The 19,132-nt window shown below is 41.1% G+C and overlaps 4 protein-coding genes across 7 annotated transcripts in view; 3 read left to right on the top strand and 1 right to left on the bottom strand.

Moving 5' to 3' along the window:
* Positions 1-465: 465 nt before the first annotated feature.
* arl3l1 (ADP ribosylation factor like GTPase 3, like 1) lies at positions 466-5,293 on the top strand. The gene is made up of 6 exons (XM_028983828.1): positions 466-716; positions 1,104-1,247; positions 2,739-2,855; positions 3,176-3,226; positions 3,511-3,696; positions 4,725-5,293. The coding sequence occupies exons 1-6, from the start codon at positions 699-701 to the stop codon at positions 4,770-4,772; spliced, it is 564 nt and encodes a 187-aa protein (XP_028839661.1). The 5' UTR covers positions 466-698; the 3' UTR covers positions 4,773-5,293.
* Positions 5,294-5,436: 143 nt separating this feature from the next.
* Positions 5,437-10,272, top strand: LOC114792560 (myozenin-2). 3 transcript variants are annotated; one of them, XM_028983825.1, is made up of 5 exons: positions 5,437-5,957; positions 7,265-7,416; positions 8,595-8,730; positions 8,849-9,032; positions 9,365-10,272. In XM_028983825.1, the coding sequence occupies exons 2-5, from the start codon at positions 7,309-7,311 to the stop codon at positions 9,546-9,548; spliced, it is 612 nt and encodes a 203-aa protein (XP_028839658.1). In that variant the 5' UTR covers positions 5,437-5,957; positions 7,265-7,308; the 3' UTR covers positions 9,549-10,272. The 3 variants fall into 3 exon arrangements, with proteins under 3 accessions (XP_028839658.1, XP_028839659.1, XP_028839660.1); XM_028983826.1 differs by lacking the exon at positions 7,265-7,416 and having other exon boundaries at positions 8,551-8,730; XM_028983827.1 differs by lacking the exon at positions 5,437-5,957 and having other exon boundaries at positions 7,374-7,411.
* Positions 10,273-10,420: 148 nt separating this feature from the next.
* rbm22 (RNA binding motif protein 22) lies at positions 10,421-14,144 on the bottom strand. Its single transcript, XM_028983824.1, has 11 exons — positions 14,047-14,144; positions 13,431-13,484; positions 13,308-13,337; positions 13,069-13,201; positions 12,840-12,940; positions 12,519-12,691; positions 11,997-12,197; positions 11,653-11,817; positions 11,405-11,493; positions 11,165-11,296; positions 10,421-10,958 (listed from the first exon to the last, which is right to left on the bottom strand). Exons 1-11 carry the CDS (start codon positions 14,098-14,100, stop codon positions 10,810-10,812), a joined length of 1,281 nt encoding a protein of 426 aa, XP_028839657.1. The 5' UTR covers positions 14,101-14,144; the 3' UTR covers positions 10,421-10,809.
* A 2,766-nt stretch (positions 14,145-16,910) lies between these two features.
* ndst1b (N-deacetylase/N-sulfotransferase (heparan glucosaminyl) 1b) overlaps positions 16,911-19,132 on the top strand; it is a 58,322-nt gene continuing 56,100 nt past the window's right edge. Inside the window, exon 1 of one of the 2 annotated variants that reach the window (XM_028983969.1) lies at positions 16,911-17,122. The gene's annotated coding sequence lies outside the window, so the exon portion shown is untranslated. Of the gene's footprint in view, positions 17,123-17,175; positions 17,265-19,132 lie in introns of those variants that run through there. The other variant, XM_028983970.1, reaches the window with a different exon arrangement.

The following is a 19,132-nucleotide window of genomic DNA, read 5'->3' as shown; positions in this document are numbered from 1 at the left end:
CCACACATGCAGAGATGAGGCTATGAGTGCTGTAAACCAAAAACCCAATTTCTTTAAACAAGGGAGTGAAACTGTCACTACAACTACCCTTGTTGTGGATTCTGATTCGATGTTTGAGGGGATGTGACAGTTACGAAAATGTGTATATTCTAGTGCCCCCTACTGCACAGGAGCAACATTTCACATAGATTTTGCTCTGTGTGAAGGGCTTTTTATATTCCAGTTTTGGGAAAGTGGAAAAGACAGCGCAGGATTAGGGTTTTATTGGAGGAGAGGAGAACGTCACTGGAAGCAGTGAGAACACGGCCTGCTGTCTTTGACTGTGTGACAGGCAGCCTGTGTCTTCTCTTGTGGCAGGTGGCTGACAGGATAATCCAGGTAAGTCCTTAATGCAGGGGCGGGGCGGGGAAGGTGGGAGAGGTGTGCGGACACACGGCTAATTCCGGCCTGTTAATCCTCTCCAAGCACCCACCTCCCTTTTTCTCAGATGGAACAGGAGGAAGACGAGACATAGAGGAAAGAAACTCCTCCCTGTCCAAGGCTTTAGTCTTGGAAGAACGAAAAAAAAAAGATTTGCTCAAGGAATGTGTCTTCTGACACCTGGCGAAGGCTGAGAGGGCATCTTTTGAGGAACTGATATAGAATGTAGCTTCGTTCTGACTTCTTCCTTCAGCACCTGTAGTTTCTTACAGCTCACAATGGGGGAAGTTCAAAAGGTATGTGACCAAAATGTTAGGTGGTTTCATTTCATTTGTGAAACGCGGGTGTCTCTGACATATGGTTTCACTTTGAGACCTGATGTATTATGAACAAGAATAAATCATTAGAATGTGGTCAGAGAAATACATTGCTTAGTACTATACTGCAAATGTGGATTTGCTTCATGAATAACATGCCGATTTTAGTTAAAAATGCTAAATTATTGTTTAAATGCTAAAATAGGTCTTTGGAAGGAAGACGGTATGGTAAATATGGCCATGTGCCCAGGTAGGCTACTTAATGGCTAATGCGATGACTTCTCAACATGGCAGGTAACTTTTTCCAGGAAGTCACCAAATTATGGCCACCATCCATCTCCCACTCATATGTGCTTGCATTCATAGGGTTTGTTCTCAGTCATTGAGAAACTGAAGGGCAATGCTGAGCTGGAGCTGAGGATAGTACTGCTCGGCCTGGACAATGCAGGGAAAACCACTTTACTGAAGCAGCTTGCCTCTGAGGACGTCAACACTATCACACCAACACAGGTAGTGTGCGTGATCCTGTCTATGTGTCTGTATCACTTCTGATCGAGTAAAAAACACAGGTCTCACCACTACTTCTTGCTTTCTTGTTTACTGTAATGGCCTGACGTTACTGCATGTAGACACTATTTAAACTGCGACAAGTGTGCTGCAAAAATCCAACATTGGAGGCCTGGTTATGGAAGCAACATGGTCTGTCACCAGATCTGATCAACAACTACATGTGTGCACCTTTACTTAAACAAATTTGAATGCAAATTCTGATATCTTCACATTCAATGGAAGGAATGTAGGCTTAGTCGTAACATTCGTTTTTATGATAAACTTAACTATATAAACAATACAAAGAGTTCTGAATAGCTCATACCCAACATTTGCCTCACAAGAATCCATAAGCAAAATGGCACTTTTTGAAGAAGTTCATACATTATTTGTCTATTATGCAACTGAACTGCTTCTGTTTGAGGAATCAGACTGGTTTAATTTAGGTTAATCTCTCTTTGAGGACAGGCGACAAAACAGATTCTGTTAAAAGTACAGTAATCTTTTTTTAAGCAGCACGCAAATGGCTGTTTGAAACTCTCACAAAATATATATTTTCTCTCAGAGAACATAAAAGACATTAACATTTACAGCATTTATCAGATGCCCTTATCCAGAGTGACTTACAATCAGTATTTACAGGTACAGTCCCCCTGTCTTGCTCAGGGACACAATGGTAGTAAGTGGGATTTGAACCTGGTTCATAGGCAAGTGTGTTACCCCTAGGCTACTACCACCCTCTGATTTAAAAGATAATATTATAAAAATTATTTTAAAAATTATTATAATATAATTATTATAAAAAAATTATACTGACATGACATCTGGTGTATAAATATAAAAACTATTATATGCGTTTGTCGCAATAAGACATTGCAGTTCAGAATTAGTCTGGAGGATGAAAATACAAAAATGGTAATAGGACCTATGCTTCCTATGAGCGTGAAAAAAGCAGCACTTCTTCAATGGTAAATAACTAAGTAACAGTACTAAGACAGTAAGAACCAAAGACTTGATATTCTTAGTGTTGATTTTAAATCTATAGAGCTAGAAAAGCCATCCCTGTCACGGCTGTCTTGAAATATTAGTATTTTGCCACATGTTCCGTCTGATCTGTTGCTGTCTGTTCTTAGTAATAAATTATATATTTAGCAACCCAGCTATGTGTTATTTAAAAATTAATATGGCTAAGAATAGATATGAGGCTGTGACTTTAATCCTGTAGTTGAAGATTACTAAACCATGAAGTCAGGGGAACAGTAGGTCACTTAACGGTCATCTAAAAATAGTTACATGTCTGTTTACATGTCTGTTACATGTCTTTTATTTTTCCTACCCTGGTGCATTTAGGCATTAGACTGAAACAAGGATTTTTGAAGACATGAAACCTCGTCGTTTTTGAAGGAGTTACACTCTCACAAAACAGCTTTCTCTGTCTTTCTCCTCACTCAGGGCTTTAACATTAAAAGTGTGGCGTCCCATGGAATGAAACTCAATGTGTGGGATATTGGAGGGCAAAGGAAGATCCGAACCTTTTGGAAAAAGTACCTTGAAAACACAGATTTATTGGTGAGTCAAAAACTTTTGTGCTGTTAGCTTTGTTATTGCACGTGAGTTCACTGAATCAGTATTTAGAACTATACTGACAAAAACACCAAAGTTAATCTTATACATGCTATTATACATCCTATACAATTAACAGCTCATTCTTCTATATAACAAATATATACTTGTTTATAATAGTATTGTCATCATTAACTACTTTGACTTTAAATCCATCCAGTCCTTCATCCATTGGTCTATTACAAAGTTAGGTCAGGGTCAAAATGACATAAAATGGTATATATTCTTTTTTTTTTTAAAGTCTTGTTTTTATTTTTTCCTTTTAGATTTATGTTATTGACAGTGCTGACAAGAAGAGATTTGAGGAGACAGGAATGGTAAATGTTTTTTTTTTTTATTATTTTTCATAAAAATCTATGGCTGGAACAGAAATATTTTAATTATTATTGTTTGGGTTTGTTATTATTTTTTAGTTTGTTTTGTACAGAACATGTAGCTCAAACACAAATCAAGGACATAACACAATATGAATTGCAAACACAGGTAGCAGGGACCATTAGAAGACCAATACCAGCAAGCCAGAGGAAATAAAGTAGAAGGGTAGCCCTTCGGGAGGCAGCTAAGTTCTGAAACGATCAATATCACTTTTCTGTGCCTGCAGGAGCTCTCTGAACTGATTGATGAGGAAAACCTCAAGGGTGTGCCCGTACTCATCTTTGCCAACAAGCAGGACCTGGCCACAGCTTCCCCTGCCAGTGAGATCGCTGAAGGACTGAACTTGCACACGTACCGTGACCGTGAATGGCAAATCCAGGCCTGTTCAGCAGTTTCTGGAGAGGGTGTGCAGGTGGGGATTCTCACTTACCAATACTAAAAAAAACATCTTTGTATAAATCAATATGTTTGACAATCTTAAACTCAGATAAATGCAGCTGAGTTGGTTTTAAAAGTTAAATGGTATCATGTGATGCAAAGATCTGAGAGGTGGGATTGTCTCACCTGTTTCATAATTTCTAGATGATTTCATTGTTGTAGCATCCTGAGACAATCCTGTCTACTTCACTTGCATGCACTCACAAACAACTAATTTTATGGTGTTTATTAGAGCTAGTTCTCACCAGTAAAAAGCTTATACGAAGTAAAATTCTGGTTGATATCGGCGATACTGACCCGATACTGATACTTTATGCATAAACTGTGTTAAACTAAATGTATGTCCTGCAGTGGTGTGGGATTTTCCGTGGTGTGTGTGTGTGTGTGTGTGTGCATGTGTGTCTTCGGTAGTGAGTGGGTACTTAACTACTGATACCAACTTTTTATCAATAATTTGATATTTTGGATCAATCCGCATATCCTTAATTGCAGCATAGGTAGGAACAGGATAATACCAACAATTGTGCACTTTGGTTTTTAATTTCTGTTATTCACTTGCAAAATGCAATTGGTTTATTGTTTGGTTCACACTTTTTATGTCTAAAATGAATGTTTGCATTGACATTATTCAGCATTAATAACCAGAGAGAGAGACAGTTTGCACCTCTGTATGGTAACAGCAGTAAAATAAATTCACAACACTGCTAACAATGTTTTTTCTAATGTTCATTACTTTTGTAATGTATTGTGTTATTATTTCCTTTTTATTCACAGTTAGGAAACATGTATCTGATCCTAAATGTGATTTTGCAATGTTAGCACACGCTTTTAAACGTAGCGCAAAAACATTATCATACACGTCAGATGTTCAAGGCTGGACACCCTTTCAGCGTTTCAAACATCTGAGTTACCGAATGAGTTACCGAATTAGCAAACACACAGGTTGTGTAGACATGTTCGACTGGCATTAAAATATCTCTTTCCTCCCTTTCTTTCCCCAAGGATGGCATGAACTGGATCAGCAACTACATTGTGCACAAGAAGAAATGATCTCTTATGTTACTCCAGGATTTGCTCTTACCAGAGTGTTACAAATACAGGAACCCTTGCGAGGAAAATGATGACGTCAAAGTGCGTGCTGGCTGAATGTTGTGGGACTACAAAAAGGCAACTGAGGGGAAAATAGTGCAGAGATGGCCAGCAGTTCTGCTCTGCTCTTTTTGTCTCATCAACACTTTAAATCTTTCTTTGCTGGCTTTGTTTCTGCTCTTTCAAAGGGTCACCATCCCGGTCTTGAAGGTTCTGGAGCACTCAAAGAGGTTCTTGACAAGTTAATGACAGAATTTTTTTTAAGTTTTGTGCAGCGTCTTTTCTCAAGGAATAGAAAGTGCTTAGATGTTACATCACAGTAAATGAATTATTCCTAAAAAATGGACCATGTCCAACGCAGACATTAACTGTGATAGTCTGTTTGTGTCTATTTGTGAAGTCTAATGTAGTCTGTAGCTCTGTGTGTGCGTTATTTGTGACATTGTGTGAGTCAAACTGTGACATTAAACTAAATTCCTTGACTTCTTCACAAGTGTATGTTTACACTGGACAAGCTAGTCCACCTTGAGCCCGAACGCATGCCCAAAATGTTTGGACAGTAGCGAAAGAAAAAGAATTTTGTTTGGACAAACTGTTAAGTACAGATACACTGTAGCCAAGTTGCTTCATGTTCCAGAGGAGAAGTGCAGTGCTAAATTAAATGTTGTAGTCCTGTAATGTCTTTAACATAAGCTTCATATCTAAATGCCTGTTGTTGTTGTTTTTGATTAACAGTTCATAAGATTCATCAATGGGAGGATTAATTTCATAAAGAAAAAATGATCAACCTAGTGCGTACTCACTCTGAAGTACTCCGTACTGTAAAAGAACAGTTCACACACACAGCCATCTACCCCCACACACTCTTTCTTGTCCATGGAAGGTTCCAGATATAGGCATGACTCAAGCCTCAGGGATGTGTCTTCTTTACAGTGTATCAGTGTCCTGGCCCATGGATCAGATTTTTATTAACACGGTTGCGGCAGGGCCAGTTGTGCCAAACTTTGCACATTAGGCTTAAAGCACACCATTCACTAAAATAAGGCTGAAGATCATGACAACCATACTAGTATGTTCCCTCTTGCTCTTAACTGGGCAAAGGAGTCTGGGTTGTGGAGGGGAGGAGATCAGTCATTGAGACACAAGGTATGTACCACCTTATATTTTAATATACCAACTACTGTATAATATGAACAAAATGTTTAATTACAAAACTTTATATAACTACATTATCTCTAAATGTGATCATTTGGTAAGTTTAAGTAATAACACGCATTCCTGTTGACTATGATGAAAGAGTTCAGATACATCACAATGCCCGTTCCGTACCCTGACCTGGAGAGGAAAAAGCAGCTTTTGGGTGGATGCGTTGAAGTGAAAGGAAGTATTTTGTTAACCTGCATGAGAAAAAAATGTGTCCGTCACTTTGGTTTAGTACATTTTAAATGAGTGTTCAGAGTTAAGCCATTAACGTATTTTTTTTTTGTGTGTGTGTATCGGAGCATCACTTGTGAAGATGCTGTCAGGGTAACAAACCTATCTCTACCATATCGACTGGCGATGATCTCGTTCAATTGTGCATGCATGCCAGTGTGACAGTGTGAGAAAACGTAATACAAGCCCAGGGTCAGATGAGCTGTTTCTGTGGGATGACTCACGGGCAACTGATTGGCCTCTGACAGGAATGACCCCAGCAGGCTCTGAACAGTTTCACGTAGCCAAGCTTAATGATTCCAATAGGCAATCAAGGCTTTCATTTACCCAAAAGGGCAGAATAATGAAGGGTTCACATTCCTTTCGTGATTAAAATATGTTCCAAATAATGAGTCAGACCCTCATGAATTTTTCATTTTTCAGAAGAGAAAATTCTGTAGGTATGATTAATATAACTAGAGAGCAGCTATGGCCCCTAAATGCTCTTGTATTATATGTCATGTCTAAGGTTTGATTCCCTTGGCACAGTGAAAATTCAGCTTTATAGCAAATTATCCTATACGTTTTATGTTTATAGGACCTAGTCTTTATTTCCACACATCTTCTTCCAAAAAAACATCAAGAAATGTCTTTAAGCCAAAGAGTGGGTGGAATCTAATTGGTTCCATTGGTTGGATCCAAGGGCATAGTTTCATTATCACAAGTCAGGAAGACACTGTGAAATCAGAGACTTTTAGTCATTTCTGACAGAGCCATCTTCTAAGATGGAGGAAAAAAATTCCAGTGGGAATTACTGTATCTGCATGTCAGGTTGTTGCAGGTGGTGGATTCCCTGTGGTTCTTTGAACCCTGTGAAGACAGTGATTGACATTTGTATCATCACCCAATTGGTTTTATTCCACAGCCTAAGGGCACAACATAAACCCACACACCCACACAAAACAAAGATCATTTGCATGTTCATTTGCAGCATTTGTATCTCTCCCTTTGTGTGTGTTTATTGTGTACGTGTGACTAAGACTTTCTGAACCTGAGAAAGAAGATCAGCATTCCTCAAGATGTAATGATGGAAGAGCTAAACTTGCTGTCTAACAGAGGCTCCAGAATGTTCCAGGAAAGACTAAGGAGAATGGAAAGATTCACAGTGGAGAATGCAGACTTTCTGAGTAGTGTATAACCAAGTGTTTTTCATTTATGAAATTAAATTGTTGTTTTATAGAGCAATTGTATGAAATGTTCTACAGTCCCTGACAAAAGTCTTGTCACGTATCTATTTTGTAGAAACATCTGCTGTTAACCTGACTTTTAATTAATCAATTTGTGTTATAAATAGCTCATATGAAAAGCTAAAACCCCAACAAATGATGTTTAATGCATTGAAATGAATTAGTTTCACTGAAAAAAGATTTATCATTTAATCAAGACAGAAAGGTCAAATTTTGGAAAGACAAAAGTTTTGTCACCTAAACAAAAAATTTATAAAATTGCAAATATGTCAGTTTAAAAAATTAAGTAGTGGTGCTTAAAAATTAAGTAGTGGTGCTGTGAGATCCCAATTTAATATTTTGTATGACTTCAATGAGCTTGAAGGACTGCATCCATGTGGTTTGCCAAGGATTCATATAATTTATTGATGAAGTAATCAGGAATAGCAAAGGAAGCAGTCTTGCATGCCTCCCATCCTACCTCACACATGCTCAATGATGTTCATGTCTGGTGACTGGGCTGGCCGATACTGGAGCATCATGATATTCTTCGCCTTGAGGAACTTTGATGTGAAGATGGAAGTATGTGATGGAGCACCATCCTGCTGCAGAATTTGGCCTCTTTTATGGTTGGGAATATAAAAGGTAGCTAAGATTTCCTGGTATTTCAGACTCAGTATATTCAGATCTCTCGCACATTACTGGATGTAACCCCAGACAATGATTTTTCCGCCACCAAACTTCACTGTTTTCCGGGTGAATCTCGGATCCATGTGGGCTCCAGTAGGTCTCCTGCAATATTTGCGGTGACTGTGGTGTAATTCAACAGAATATTCATATGAAAAATCCACCTTCTGCCACTTTTCCAGTGTCCATCCTTTTAGCAGGCTGTGGGCCTTTGCAAATGGCACATGTTTTTTTAATTGTCTTTTGTTTAGTGCTGGCCTCTGAGCACTGATTCAACCGTGGAGACCATTCCGAGACAGAATAAAATGAAAGAAAAATCTTGATAAATATATTTCAGCGACACTTGAGGTCAATTTGTACACAAGCGACAAGACTTTTGTCAGGGACTGTACATGAGTCCTATCTGGGTGCAGAACAGCAGACATTTCAAATGTTATGGATCCTCCCGCGCTTGCAGAAGCAAAAACTCGGTAAGACCGAGGGCCAGGAGGCTCAGCATTGCAACAAAGAGAACCCAGCAGGCAAAAGCCGCATGGTCAACACCCTCAGACAGACAGTGGCCAGGAAAGGAAAACCCAGTGTTCTTGCACCAGGTGAGCATTTCTGTAGAGCATCTGTTCCAAGATGCAATTTGTGCAACTGTGAAATTGCTGGTAAACATGCATAGGCCAGCTTACATGATATACAAAACCTTTCCTCTACGCCGTTGAGGTTACTCTGGGCCACTGAAGGAGATGCCCCCTGAGAAGTTTAATGTCACGGTGATCCCCAAGTCCTACTCTTCACCATGGCAACCGGATGTGCGTGACCTTGACTCTTTTGTGGCAAGCATAAGTGCATGTCTCCCAGACCCGCCATTCAAACTCATGCCAGCCAGTTACAAATGCTTCAACAGGTCAGTACATTTCAATTATCCTGGACATGCTTGTAAGTGTTAAGAGAGCAAAGTATGTTTGTTGCTTATGAAACCAGTCTCATTTTGACTCACGGAACAGACTGAGCACTAGCTTTTGCTCTAAATAAACATGGGCACAGTAACAAGACACCCTCGCACTATGAAGAGCGCTCAAAGCAGATGCGTGTTCCGCCAAGAACAATTATAGACCCATCAAATGATCGTATGATAACAACTCCTCTCTGGTGGCATTTGAAAGGACATCTAATCACTTATGGGTTCTCTCTGAGGGAAATAAAAGAGGATCAGTTGTCTCTCTTGTCCCATTTCAGAGCCCCCACACCATTTGGCGGGACGACTGGGAGTGTAAGGATGTTAACCCTCCCATGGTTCGAACTGCAGCAGGCCTACATGGATCCAAGCATGACCTGGGAGCACATCTGTGACCGGCCCAACTTCAACCGCACACCCCAGGGGTGGAGCCCACAGTACACTGCAGGCTCAGAGGCATTGTGAGACTCCTGATAGGCAGGGCTGCCACAGGATTTAAGTGCTATGACATGTCATCAATGGTTTGAAAACCTCTTGTAATGTAGCGATCTAACTTGAGAACAGAAAAGCCCTCAAATAGAAGTTATAAATTTAAAACTTATGAGCATATTAATAAGTGAAAAAGTGAAAGTCAGATTCAATAATGGCAGAAGCAAGACATCATAACAAATTGAACACCTTTAATGAGCACACATGATTGAAGGGGGTAAAAAGCAGAACAAGCTTTCGATTTTCAAGACCTTCAGAGAGTCTGAGTTTCATTCTATGTCTGGTCCCATTGGATCAGATTTCCATTAACTTAACGAGCACAGGCCAGAGACTGGGACCCACGGGATAATGACAACCTTTCAAGAAACTTCTGCACCATTGTTTGGATGAATCATCTAAATTAAGATGGTTGGGTCATAGAAGTAGTCATAGAATAGGCAACTAAGAAATAATCAACCTATAAACAGAGCAATTTAGCACACTGTATCCGGTGAAAGCTTTATATTACTACATTGTAGCACCTTCCGCCCTTGTATAAAGCATGCAATATTTATGAAATACTGAATTTTTTGGAGCACAACCAGCTTTCAGTAAGATGGTGCACACAAAGAAATATTGAACTCACAGGCAGTTTTTAAACATATATTAAACCATTATAGGACAACTTTCTACCCTCACAGCTACAGCTTTTAATAAACTCTGGATATGGACCAGACCATAATTCAGTGATGTCCCCTAGCCTGTGTACCCTTTTCTTGGCCTCTTATATTGAGAATGAATGGGTGCCTCCACCTAGTGGTGTAGTAACATAACAAAGATGTACGTCCAATAAGCAAGAAAAACATCAATTAGAAGAAAGTTAAATATAGTTTACTCAGTACTCCTAATATAATTAGAACAGTAGGACAGGAAAAGAAGACCAAGTAACAATGGCGTATGTTAGGTGCACTGCTCCTGATATACACGGTTGATGGTGGGTACTCATTTAGCTAATTAAAAACACATTCAGATTAACTGAAGTCGTGCTTTGTTGGGGGGGGGCACTAAAACATTACACAGAATTGTTTATGTTCATGTCAATTAGGAAAAACTGTTCTGAAGCAATGACTAATATGGCAAAACAATATTCACTTAATACAAAAGAAATAAATGTAGGAAAGGAAAATAAAAAACATGACAATTATTTTACAAGTTAAGCTAGATTTAAAGAGTTCACTGAGGTGAGGTAGCAGCAGATCTAAGGTCCTCCATGGCGACTGGCATGTGCACCCATGCGCTGAGGATCCTGGGAAGGGTAATGGAGCTGACCAGGAGGCCTCATTGGCATCGGTGGAGGCATCGGAGGACCCATTGGATCCATAGGGTGGAATATTGGAGGGCCAAATCCTACAAGAAGAGCACATTAAAATGTTATTTTTTGTTATTTTGTATGTACTTTTTCTAAATTAAACATACAATGAAAAGAAATTAGCCTGGCCACGAGGTTGAGGATAATATGAATAACAAAGAGTTCAAGAAAAATTCTTCAAACAAACAGAACAAAACAATATGCACACAGCTTGTAGTATTCCATGCCATGTAAAGCACTTCACCTGGAGGAGGAGGCATCGCCACTCCAGGTGGGGGCGGCAGGCCGATGTTCATGACTGCTGGTGCACTGTTGGGACCCAGGTTGAAGTAATTCGCTGAGGCATCTTCTTCTGATACAGGTGGTGCTGGAAGTGCTGAGGGGTTAGGGAGAACTTAACTATATACTTTACCTAAAATAATAGTTCCATTGATCATTAAGCATTAGATTATGACATTATTACAAATATGATATGACTACTCACCACCAGGAAGGCCAGGAACGGGTTCTAACATTATACCACTTTCAGTCACACCATCCTTGTCCCGCTCTTTTCCTCTTGCACCCTGAGACCTGAGTCACACACACAAATAATGAGTACATGGCATACCCATGGAACAAAACTGCATTAGCAAATCCCAAATTAAATACCAGGTTAAACTATATGGTGAAAATTTGTGACGTCATGAGAAGACCTCAAAACAACCTTTCATGGCTTATTTAGAGTCCTACCTGCCCCATTTGACATTGAGTCTGCGGCCACTAATGATCAGCTTGTTGAAAGACTTCTCAGCAGCCATTTCTGCAGCCTGTCGAGTAGCAAACTGGATGAAGGCGCACTGCTGCCTCTGAACAATGGTGATTGTGCGGATCTCCCCAAATTGATAGAAATGGTTCCTGTAGAGCAGGTTTGAAGGTGAAGAAATTAACAATAGTCACAAAGGAACAAAAGTTATCAAAGTAATAGGAATAATGTTTTTAAAAAAAAAAAAAAACAATAATTCCACTCTTCCCATATGCAACAAATATAACAGTATTGTTATTTTTGTTGCATACCTATAATTTATATTAATCACCTTAGTTCAGAATCTGTGATTGACTCGCCCAGGCCACCCACATACAGTGTAGTTATGGTTTTGTCTTCTGGTGGGTCCAGTCTCGGCATAGTAGAGGCCCTTTTCAGCAGCTTATCAGCAACTGGATCATTTATACCATAATAACGGTCTTTGATGTTTTGGTCCGCCAGTGGGTCATCTGGATCAGTGGGCTTTTCATGTCTGGTAAGAAGAAAACAAGTTGCAGCAAAGATAATATCATCCATTAAGTCCCACATTTGGGAAATTTACAAAAAAATTTAATACACAAAAGAGCCAAAAACGGAGAGAGAAATATGACTATGAAATGGTAGTGCATGGTGTCAGAATTAAATTACTAAGACTTAAGGTACAAACTTGTACCTGAAATGAGCAGCGAAGTAGCGATTTTATTTATATTGTGCTATAGCACAAATCTGGCAACCTGGTAGAACTATCATTAATAACATCCACAAAGGTGCTTTGAGCAATTTCTACCATGGCAAAGCTTAATTATTTGCTCACCGGTATGGACATTCCTCCCCTCTTTTGCACTCGCCCTTCACCCAGAAGGAGCAGATGTGTGGCCTATTTCTCTTGTAGTAGGGTGTGGTGCGGGCAAGCTTCAGCAGCATGTCACTGGATGATGGTGCTTTGCCCAAAGCACCCACTGGTCTTGTTCCATCAGAATTGGCAATCTGTATTAAAGTAATGTACTGCGATCACTCACGTGGTACTACTGAGATCAGTGGTATCAAGATTTACATCCATTTGATTTTTTATAAACATTTTGTGCCAACTGCAATGAGACCAAATGAAGGATAAACTGGTTCTGCAAATAATTACCTCTCTTTCCATGTTCTGAGTGTAATACTCTTTATTAACATCTGACTTTGGCATGTCATCTTTAACTGAAAGTCCAGTATCGCGGACTTGGATGGGTAAACCTAGAAGCATCAAAGGCCAACAGTTGACAAACAGTTAATGTCACAGAACATGATTATCACTGTTCTCAATATGAAAACCAAAAAAAAACTTATTTGTAAGAAAGACACCAGCTGAGCTGTGCACTCACCATATTCCAGATCCAACAGGCAGGTCTGACAGACATTCTTCATTTTGCTGCATGTCTGACACACTTCTGTCTTCTTGAAACGCATCCTGACTCCAGGGCACCAGCGGAAGACCGTGAAGGGACGAGCACAAATCTGTTGGACCAGAAGACCAAGATGGTACATTTATAACTACTACTATACAGTGAGCCTGCATGTGTAGTAACTGAAAAATAGTTGAGAATAAACTTGACATCTTTACCTTACATTCTTTTCCATATTTCTCCTTTGTCTGTGAAAATAAATGGGGAGCGGGAGCAATTTGCTGTTAGAGAAGCCAATATCTAAGTTTGTTAGGCTTCTGGATCAAATGGAATGTACATACCATGCGAATGTAAGGGTTCTCACCCAGACATGTCTGACAGAGAATGGGAAAATCCTGCATGCGAGCAACAGAAAGGTATTAGCCGTGACCACAACTCATTCAGAACATTCATTCAATATAATCACAACTCGGATCGCGTAGTGTCATACCTGGAACCCCTAAATATAAACTATTACATTTTAGTTACTGTATTTTAAGTTAAAGTAAAATTATGAATAGAAGTAAATCACTAATGTTACTTTGTGATCCTTAGTTAAGACACGTTTCTAGCAGAAATAGCTAGCACCTCTTTAAAAGCGTATTTTTTTACGCTTGCTCAACAAAATGCACTCGTACAAGCCAATAAACAATGGGATGTCGACTTCTAGTTAAAGAAAATATACTAGTTCCGAGAGCAATAGAAATAAAATTAAATAGTTCGCTGCTTCGACCGGCTAGCTAGCTAGCAAGCTCAGTTGTCCAGCCAAGCAGCCAGTATAGCCGTTAGCTCAACCCGACAGGCTAAAGGCTAATCCGATTGCTGAAGTAGTTTTTCGCACATGATTTAATCACACGCCAGACTCCAACAAATCACGCCATCGCGTAAAAGAAAAGGCTGCATTTGTCACGGACATACCGCGTCTTCCCAGTTTTGTCTATTATACGTGTTGGCTCCTAAAGACGTCGCCATTTTCGAATAGCCTGGCAGAGCAGGAAATTGCGTCTTTTGATTCCCAGTCCACTTCCTGTGAATGTGTTACGGACGCCCGCTGGAGGACGCTAAAACCCGGATATTAATGTTGAAGAATGACCATAATTACAAGGATGTGCGACAACAGACGTTAGATCATTTACAAATATTATAGTTCCTGCATTTTTATCAAATAGACAGCACTGCATATGTAAAAAAATGTCAGTTGTATGTTGTTTCTTAATTATTTGATTTTCATTTCATGTTTTGGGAACATTTCTGTAAGCATGATGCCATTCACTCTGTAGCAATTACAGCATAAAACCCTATTTTAGTTGAGACTGAATTGGGTTATTATTAATCAAACCAAATTTATTTATAGAGCACAATTAAAGACCAGTGTGCTGTACAACAACAGTGCAATTAAAATACATTAAAACGTAATTAAAATGGACAAACATACAAGAGTTTCTGACACACACACATTTTAAGTGTAGATTTGAAAGTTGGAATTGATAGTGACAACTTAATTTCAGAGCTAAAATTGCGGGAGCTAAATTTCCTGCTTGATTCTGACTACCAACAGTTTCTATTCAGAAGAACAGAGTAAATGTGAAGGTATGTATGAGATAAACAGCTCAGCCAGGTAGGGTGGTGCAGCACCATTTAATGTTGAATTATTTACTTTACATAAAACTCTCCAGAAAGAAATAAAAGCGTGTTCAATTCTAATGTCTTCTAAACTGATAAAAATAATTATGGGTGGATTCATCTTTAGCTAAAATAAAAAAGGGTTTAATGAGGAGGCGACTGGCAGCTACAAATGGTCTAAAGAACTGTTATGCATAATAAATCCTTGGTATAACATTGCATTTTATGGGCTCTTCACAACCTCAAACTTTTTATAAAAAGCTTTTTTGTTTTGTTTTTTCGAAAGAACCCCTGATAAGAGAAAAAAAATCCAAAACACAATGTGTTTCAATGACTCATTAAGTATTCATAGTAAAATATTTTACTGCCTGGTAAATCAGTATCTGAGCACATTGATGTCCACTGGCATAGGGATGCCATCATCATCATATTTTTCAGGATAAGCGAATGTAATCAACTACCATTTTTGCATCAAAATAATAAAATGCATATTTCTAATCTACAAACAAAGAGGTTTATCTTGCTTTTCCAAAAGATGACTTATGTCCTCACGATCACCATCATTTAATCTAATTCAGAAGCAGAATTAGTTTGCCGATTTATATAGTCCTGACAGGAGTATGACAGGAGTTGTTGCTCTGAAGAAGCCATTTGAGGTACCTGGCCCATTAATGTCAGATGGCATTGAGAATCATCCACTTCAGAAATATACGAATCCGAATGTGTAGAAAACATGATTCAGAAAGGAGCTGTTCTTATTAATATCAAGAAAATGAGGAATGGCAGATTGTTCTGGGCATTATACTGAAGGCTATTAGTGCATTAGATGAATATTCTGCCTATAAAGTTACAATACAGGATTTGTCAGATGGACATCATGTCAAAAGAATGTTTAATCATGCTTCGGTGACAAAAAAATAAAATCTGACTGGCTTGTGCCGTACTTCTGCATTTCTCACTTAGCAAATTTAATGGGCACATTAACACAAATTTTAATTTGAACTCGACCTGCTGTATTATTCATGCTGAAGTGCAGCCAGGTCGTAGTGTGTAATTTGTGAAGGAATGGCTTTTAAAGTCGCTCTGGATAAGGGCATCTGATAAATGCTGTAAATATCACATGTGATTCACAGCAGCACAGCAGCACAGTGCACACAGTGAAATTTGTCCTCTGCATTTAACCCATCAACCTGAGTGAGCAGTGGGCAGCCATGACAGGCGCCCGGGGAGCAGTGTGTGGGGACGGTGCTTTGCTCAGTGGCACCTCAGTGGCACCTTGGCGGATCGGGATTTGAACCGGCAACCTTCTGATTATGGGGCCGCTTCCTTAACCGCTAGGGCACCACTGCCTCACACAGTTTTTTTAAGATATCGCCGGAGTGAAATGGGCATTTTGTGTGACGAGACGTCTACTTCATTTTCTGTTTTTAAATATTCACAGTGTACACACAGGGGCAGTGGTGGCTTAGCGGTTAAGGAAGCGGCCCCGTAATCAGAAGGTCGCCAGTTCGAATCCTGATCCGCCAAGGTGCCACTGAGAAAAGCACCGTCCCCTCACACTGCTCCCCAGCTGCCTGTTATGGCTGCCCACTCAGTGTGATGGGTTAAATGCAGAGGACACATTTCACTGTGTGCACCATGTGCTGTGCTGCTGTGTATCACAATGACAATCCCTTCGCTACAACCTAAAAGGATAGAGCTCAGAGTCAAGTTCGGTATTGCCAACCAGGGCTGGTCTTTGGTCCAGCTTTGGCATTGGGAAGTTTGCCTTCCACGGTCTTAATGTGAATATTTAGGTCCCTCTTTGAATGATGGAGTGCCCCTCTCCAGTGCAGAAAGGTGGCCTGGGGGACGAGAGCGGTCGTCCAGTCGACTGGAGGCGTCTTGGTGGCCCTGATCCCCGCTCCACGGGATCAAGTGTGATGAAATGTTTTATGGGGTCGGTGCATGCTCGGGAATGCGGGTGCAGCTCCGAAGGAGAAACATGAGACAGGGTCCCATAAGGCGTCATCAAAATACATGTTAAGAGATACATGTCGGGAGATGGAAAGCTCCTTGTGGGTTTTTTATTTTACCCCAATTCTCCCCACGCCGTCAGGCTGTGATCTTTAAAAAAAAAAAAAAAAAAAAAAACCTGCCATTTTTCGGCTCGCCTCGTCCGGACCCGTGAGCGTCCGCAGTTCGGAGCCCGCGTCCCTTCTAGCGGCGCGCCGCGCGCACTGCAGCCCGCGCGACGGAGGCGAGTCCAGTCCGCGCGTCGCGCCGGGACCGACCCTGGGAACGCGAGGAGCCCGCGACCACCGCGCCGCGCCGGCCGCACAGCTGCCGTCGACATGGGGCCCCGCTGGCCGTGAGGGACGACCCCGGGCAGGTGAGTGGCCGCTTTCTTCCACCCACCCCCCTCAACGCCGACGCGCCAGTTGGCCGCGGGGCTGAGCGGGATCTCACCGTTAGCTAGTCCGACGGTAGCTAGCCAGTTAGCTGCGTGTCTGGCCGGGACTTGAGACCCTGAGGTAAGTTCGGCTAGCTCGCATGCTAACCGCGGGTCTTTTTTACAGAGGCGACAAACGTTGTTCTTTCTTTCTTTCATTCTTTCTTTCTTTCTTTTAAATCGTTGTTATCATCAGCCTCCCCACGCCGCTAGCTGGTCGGCGTGCAGGCGAGTGCAGCGCGCTAGTTAGTTAGCCCGCCAGGCTACGGGGCGCCGTGGTGGTAACGGGCAGAGTTAAAGGGTTTTGTAGCGGGAGCCCGTACGCTTCGCGCCCCGCACGCATTTTAGCTCAACGCGGCCGAAATGCTCCGCCTCGCGGCTGGCGACCAACGGGTGTTGCCGGCGGCCCGGGCAGGCTTTAGGGAGAATGGGTGGAAAAAAAACTTGAGTGGCGTGTCTTTTAAAAACCTGCCAGCTCCCAAGTGTTTGTACGGGTGTCGGGTCTGTCAAATAGCCCAACTCGGCGTTCGAATGGAAGCGTTTAGGAATCGCGTGGGGCTGTTTTGTCGTCGATGTTCAGCATTTAACACAGGACACCGTTACGGTCCTCTGGTTATTCACATTTCGGTTTTTTTTTATTTTCGAAATCCTCGTCTGAAACGAGAAAAGTGATTGAAAAGCTCTGATTGTCGCATAGGCACCGGGTACAGTGCTGATCAGACTTAAATGGACTATGGTCTCATGTACCAGGGACTAGCCTTCTGCGAAATGTCATAACTGTGATAACCTGAGAAGAACATCACGCTAATCACATGGTCGCTGCACAAGACAACAGCTAATTCACAGCATGGTACCTCGATCCTGTACAGTTTAAACATCAAGTTGAGACGTATTTGTAGGAAAAGCATCAACGAACATCGACTGAACACTGGCAGCGACTCCACCATATGAAACCCGTTTCGCCTTCTGTAATGGTTTAACCGGACACCGGTACGTTAAACTCCAAGTCTGTTTCCTTCGTTGGAGGATCTGCTTGGAAGAGTCTGGAGGATCCGCACATGCCGTCCCAACCAACGCTGCTGTCTTTAAGGACCTTCTATACTGCAGGACTGCATTTAATGACTTAAATACGGTATAACGTTAGGCCATGTAAAAAATCAAGAAAGTTGTGCCTAAAATTGTGCATTTTTGTTTTGAATATAGTTGTGTTGTGGCGGTCCTGTTGAAATGATTAAATATAGTAAATCACGTACTCAGTGGCCCTCTGCACAATTTTGAGAGCGGCTTATTGAAGCCATTCATTTGTCGGAGGGTTAAAATGCACGTTATTAAAGAATCTTGGATAATGGATCAGTTCTGCTCACTATGAATGCAAGGAAGGGATGAGAACGGATGTGAGAGGGCGAGGAAGCGAGGAACAAAATTGCAAAAGGCCTCAGGCCAGCAAGATAAATATCAAATTAAAATGCCCAATAAAGTTGAGGAGCTGAGACGTACAGTAAGAGATGATGAATGAAAGCCCTGTTTGAGTTGCAAGTTGTGATGGGCAGATGGCAGCCTATGGTTTAAGACCCCCTCCCCTGGCATCCTGGGGAAGGCTTGAGTGTATGCAGGTCTTGCCTCAGTTTCATCAGAATGTGCTCCCCCTATGGAGATTGGTTTTGCAGAGCTCAGCGGCAGATTTCTGTATAAGATGTTAGCAGAATCTGAGAGACGCTGGAGTATTGCTCTGCAACAGGCGGCGTCTCTGAGCTTTGGTCTTAGGTGATGTGAGCTCAAATTGGAACGGGTTGTTCATGATGATAAAAAATTAGAAGTATGGCTCGATCACGTGCAATGAGAACAGTATCATATTCTATCATTCCTGAATATCACCGCAGTTATGCTACGATGCAGCAGAAAGTTAGGCCATCACCAGAACATTTTAAACTCACATCACACCCAGATCCA

The sequence above is a fragment of the Denticeps clupeoides genome, chromosome 6 (genome assembly GCF_900700375.1).
Source record: "Denticeps clupeoides chromosome 6, fDenClu1.1, whole genome shotgun sequence".
NCBI lineage: Eukaryota > Metazoa > Chordata > Actinopteri > Clupeiformes > Denticipitidae > Denticeps > Denticeps clupeoides.
This window is presented reverse-complemented; position numbering and strand designations above follow the sequence as displayed.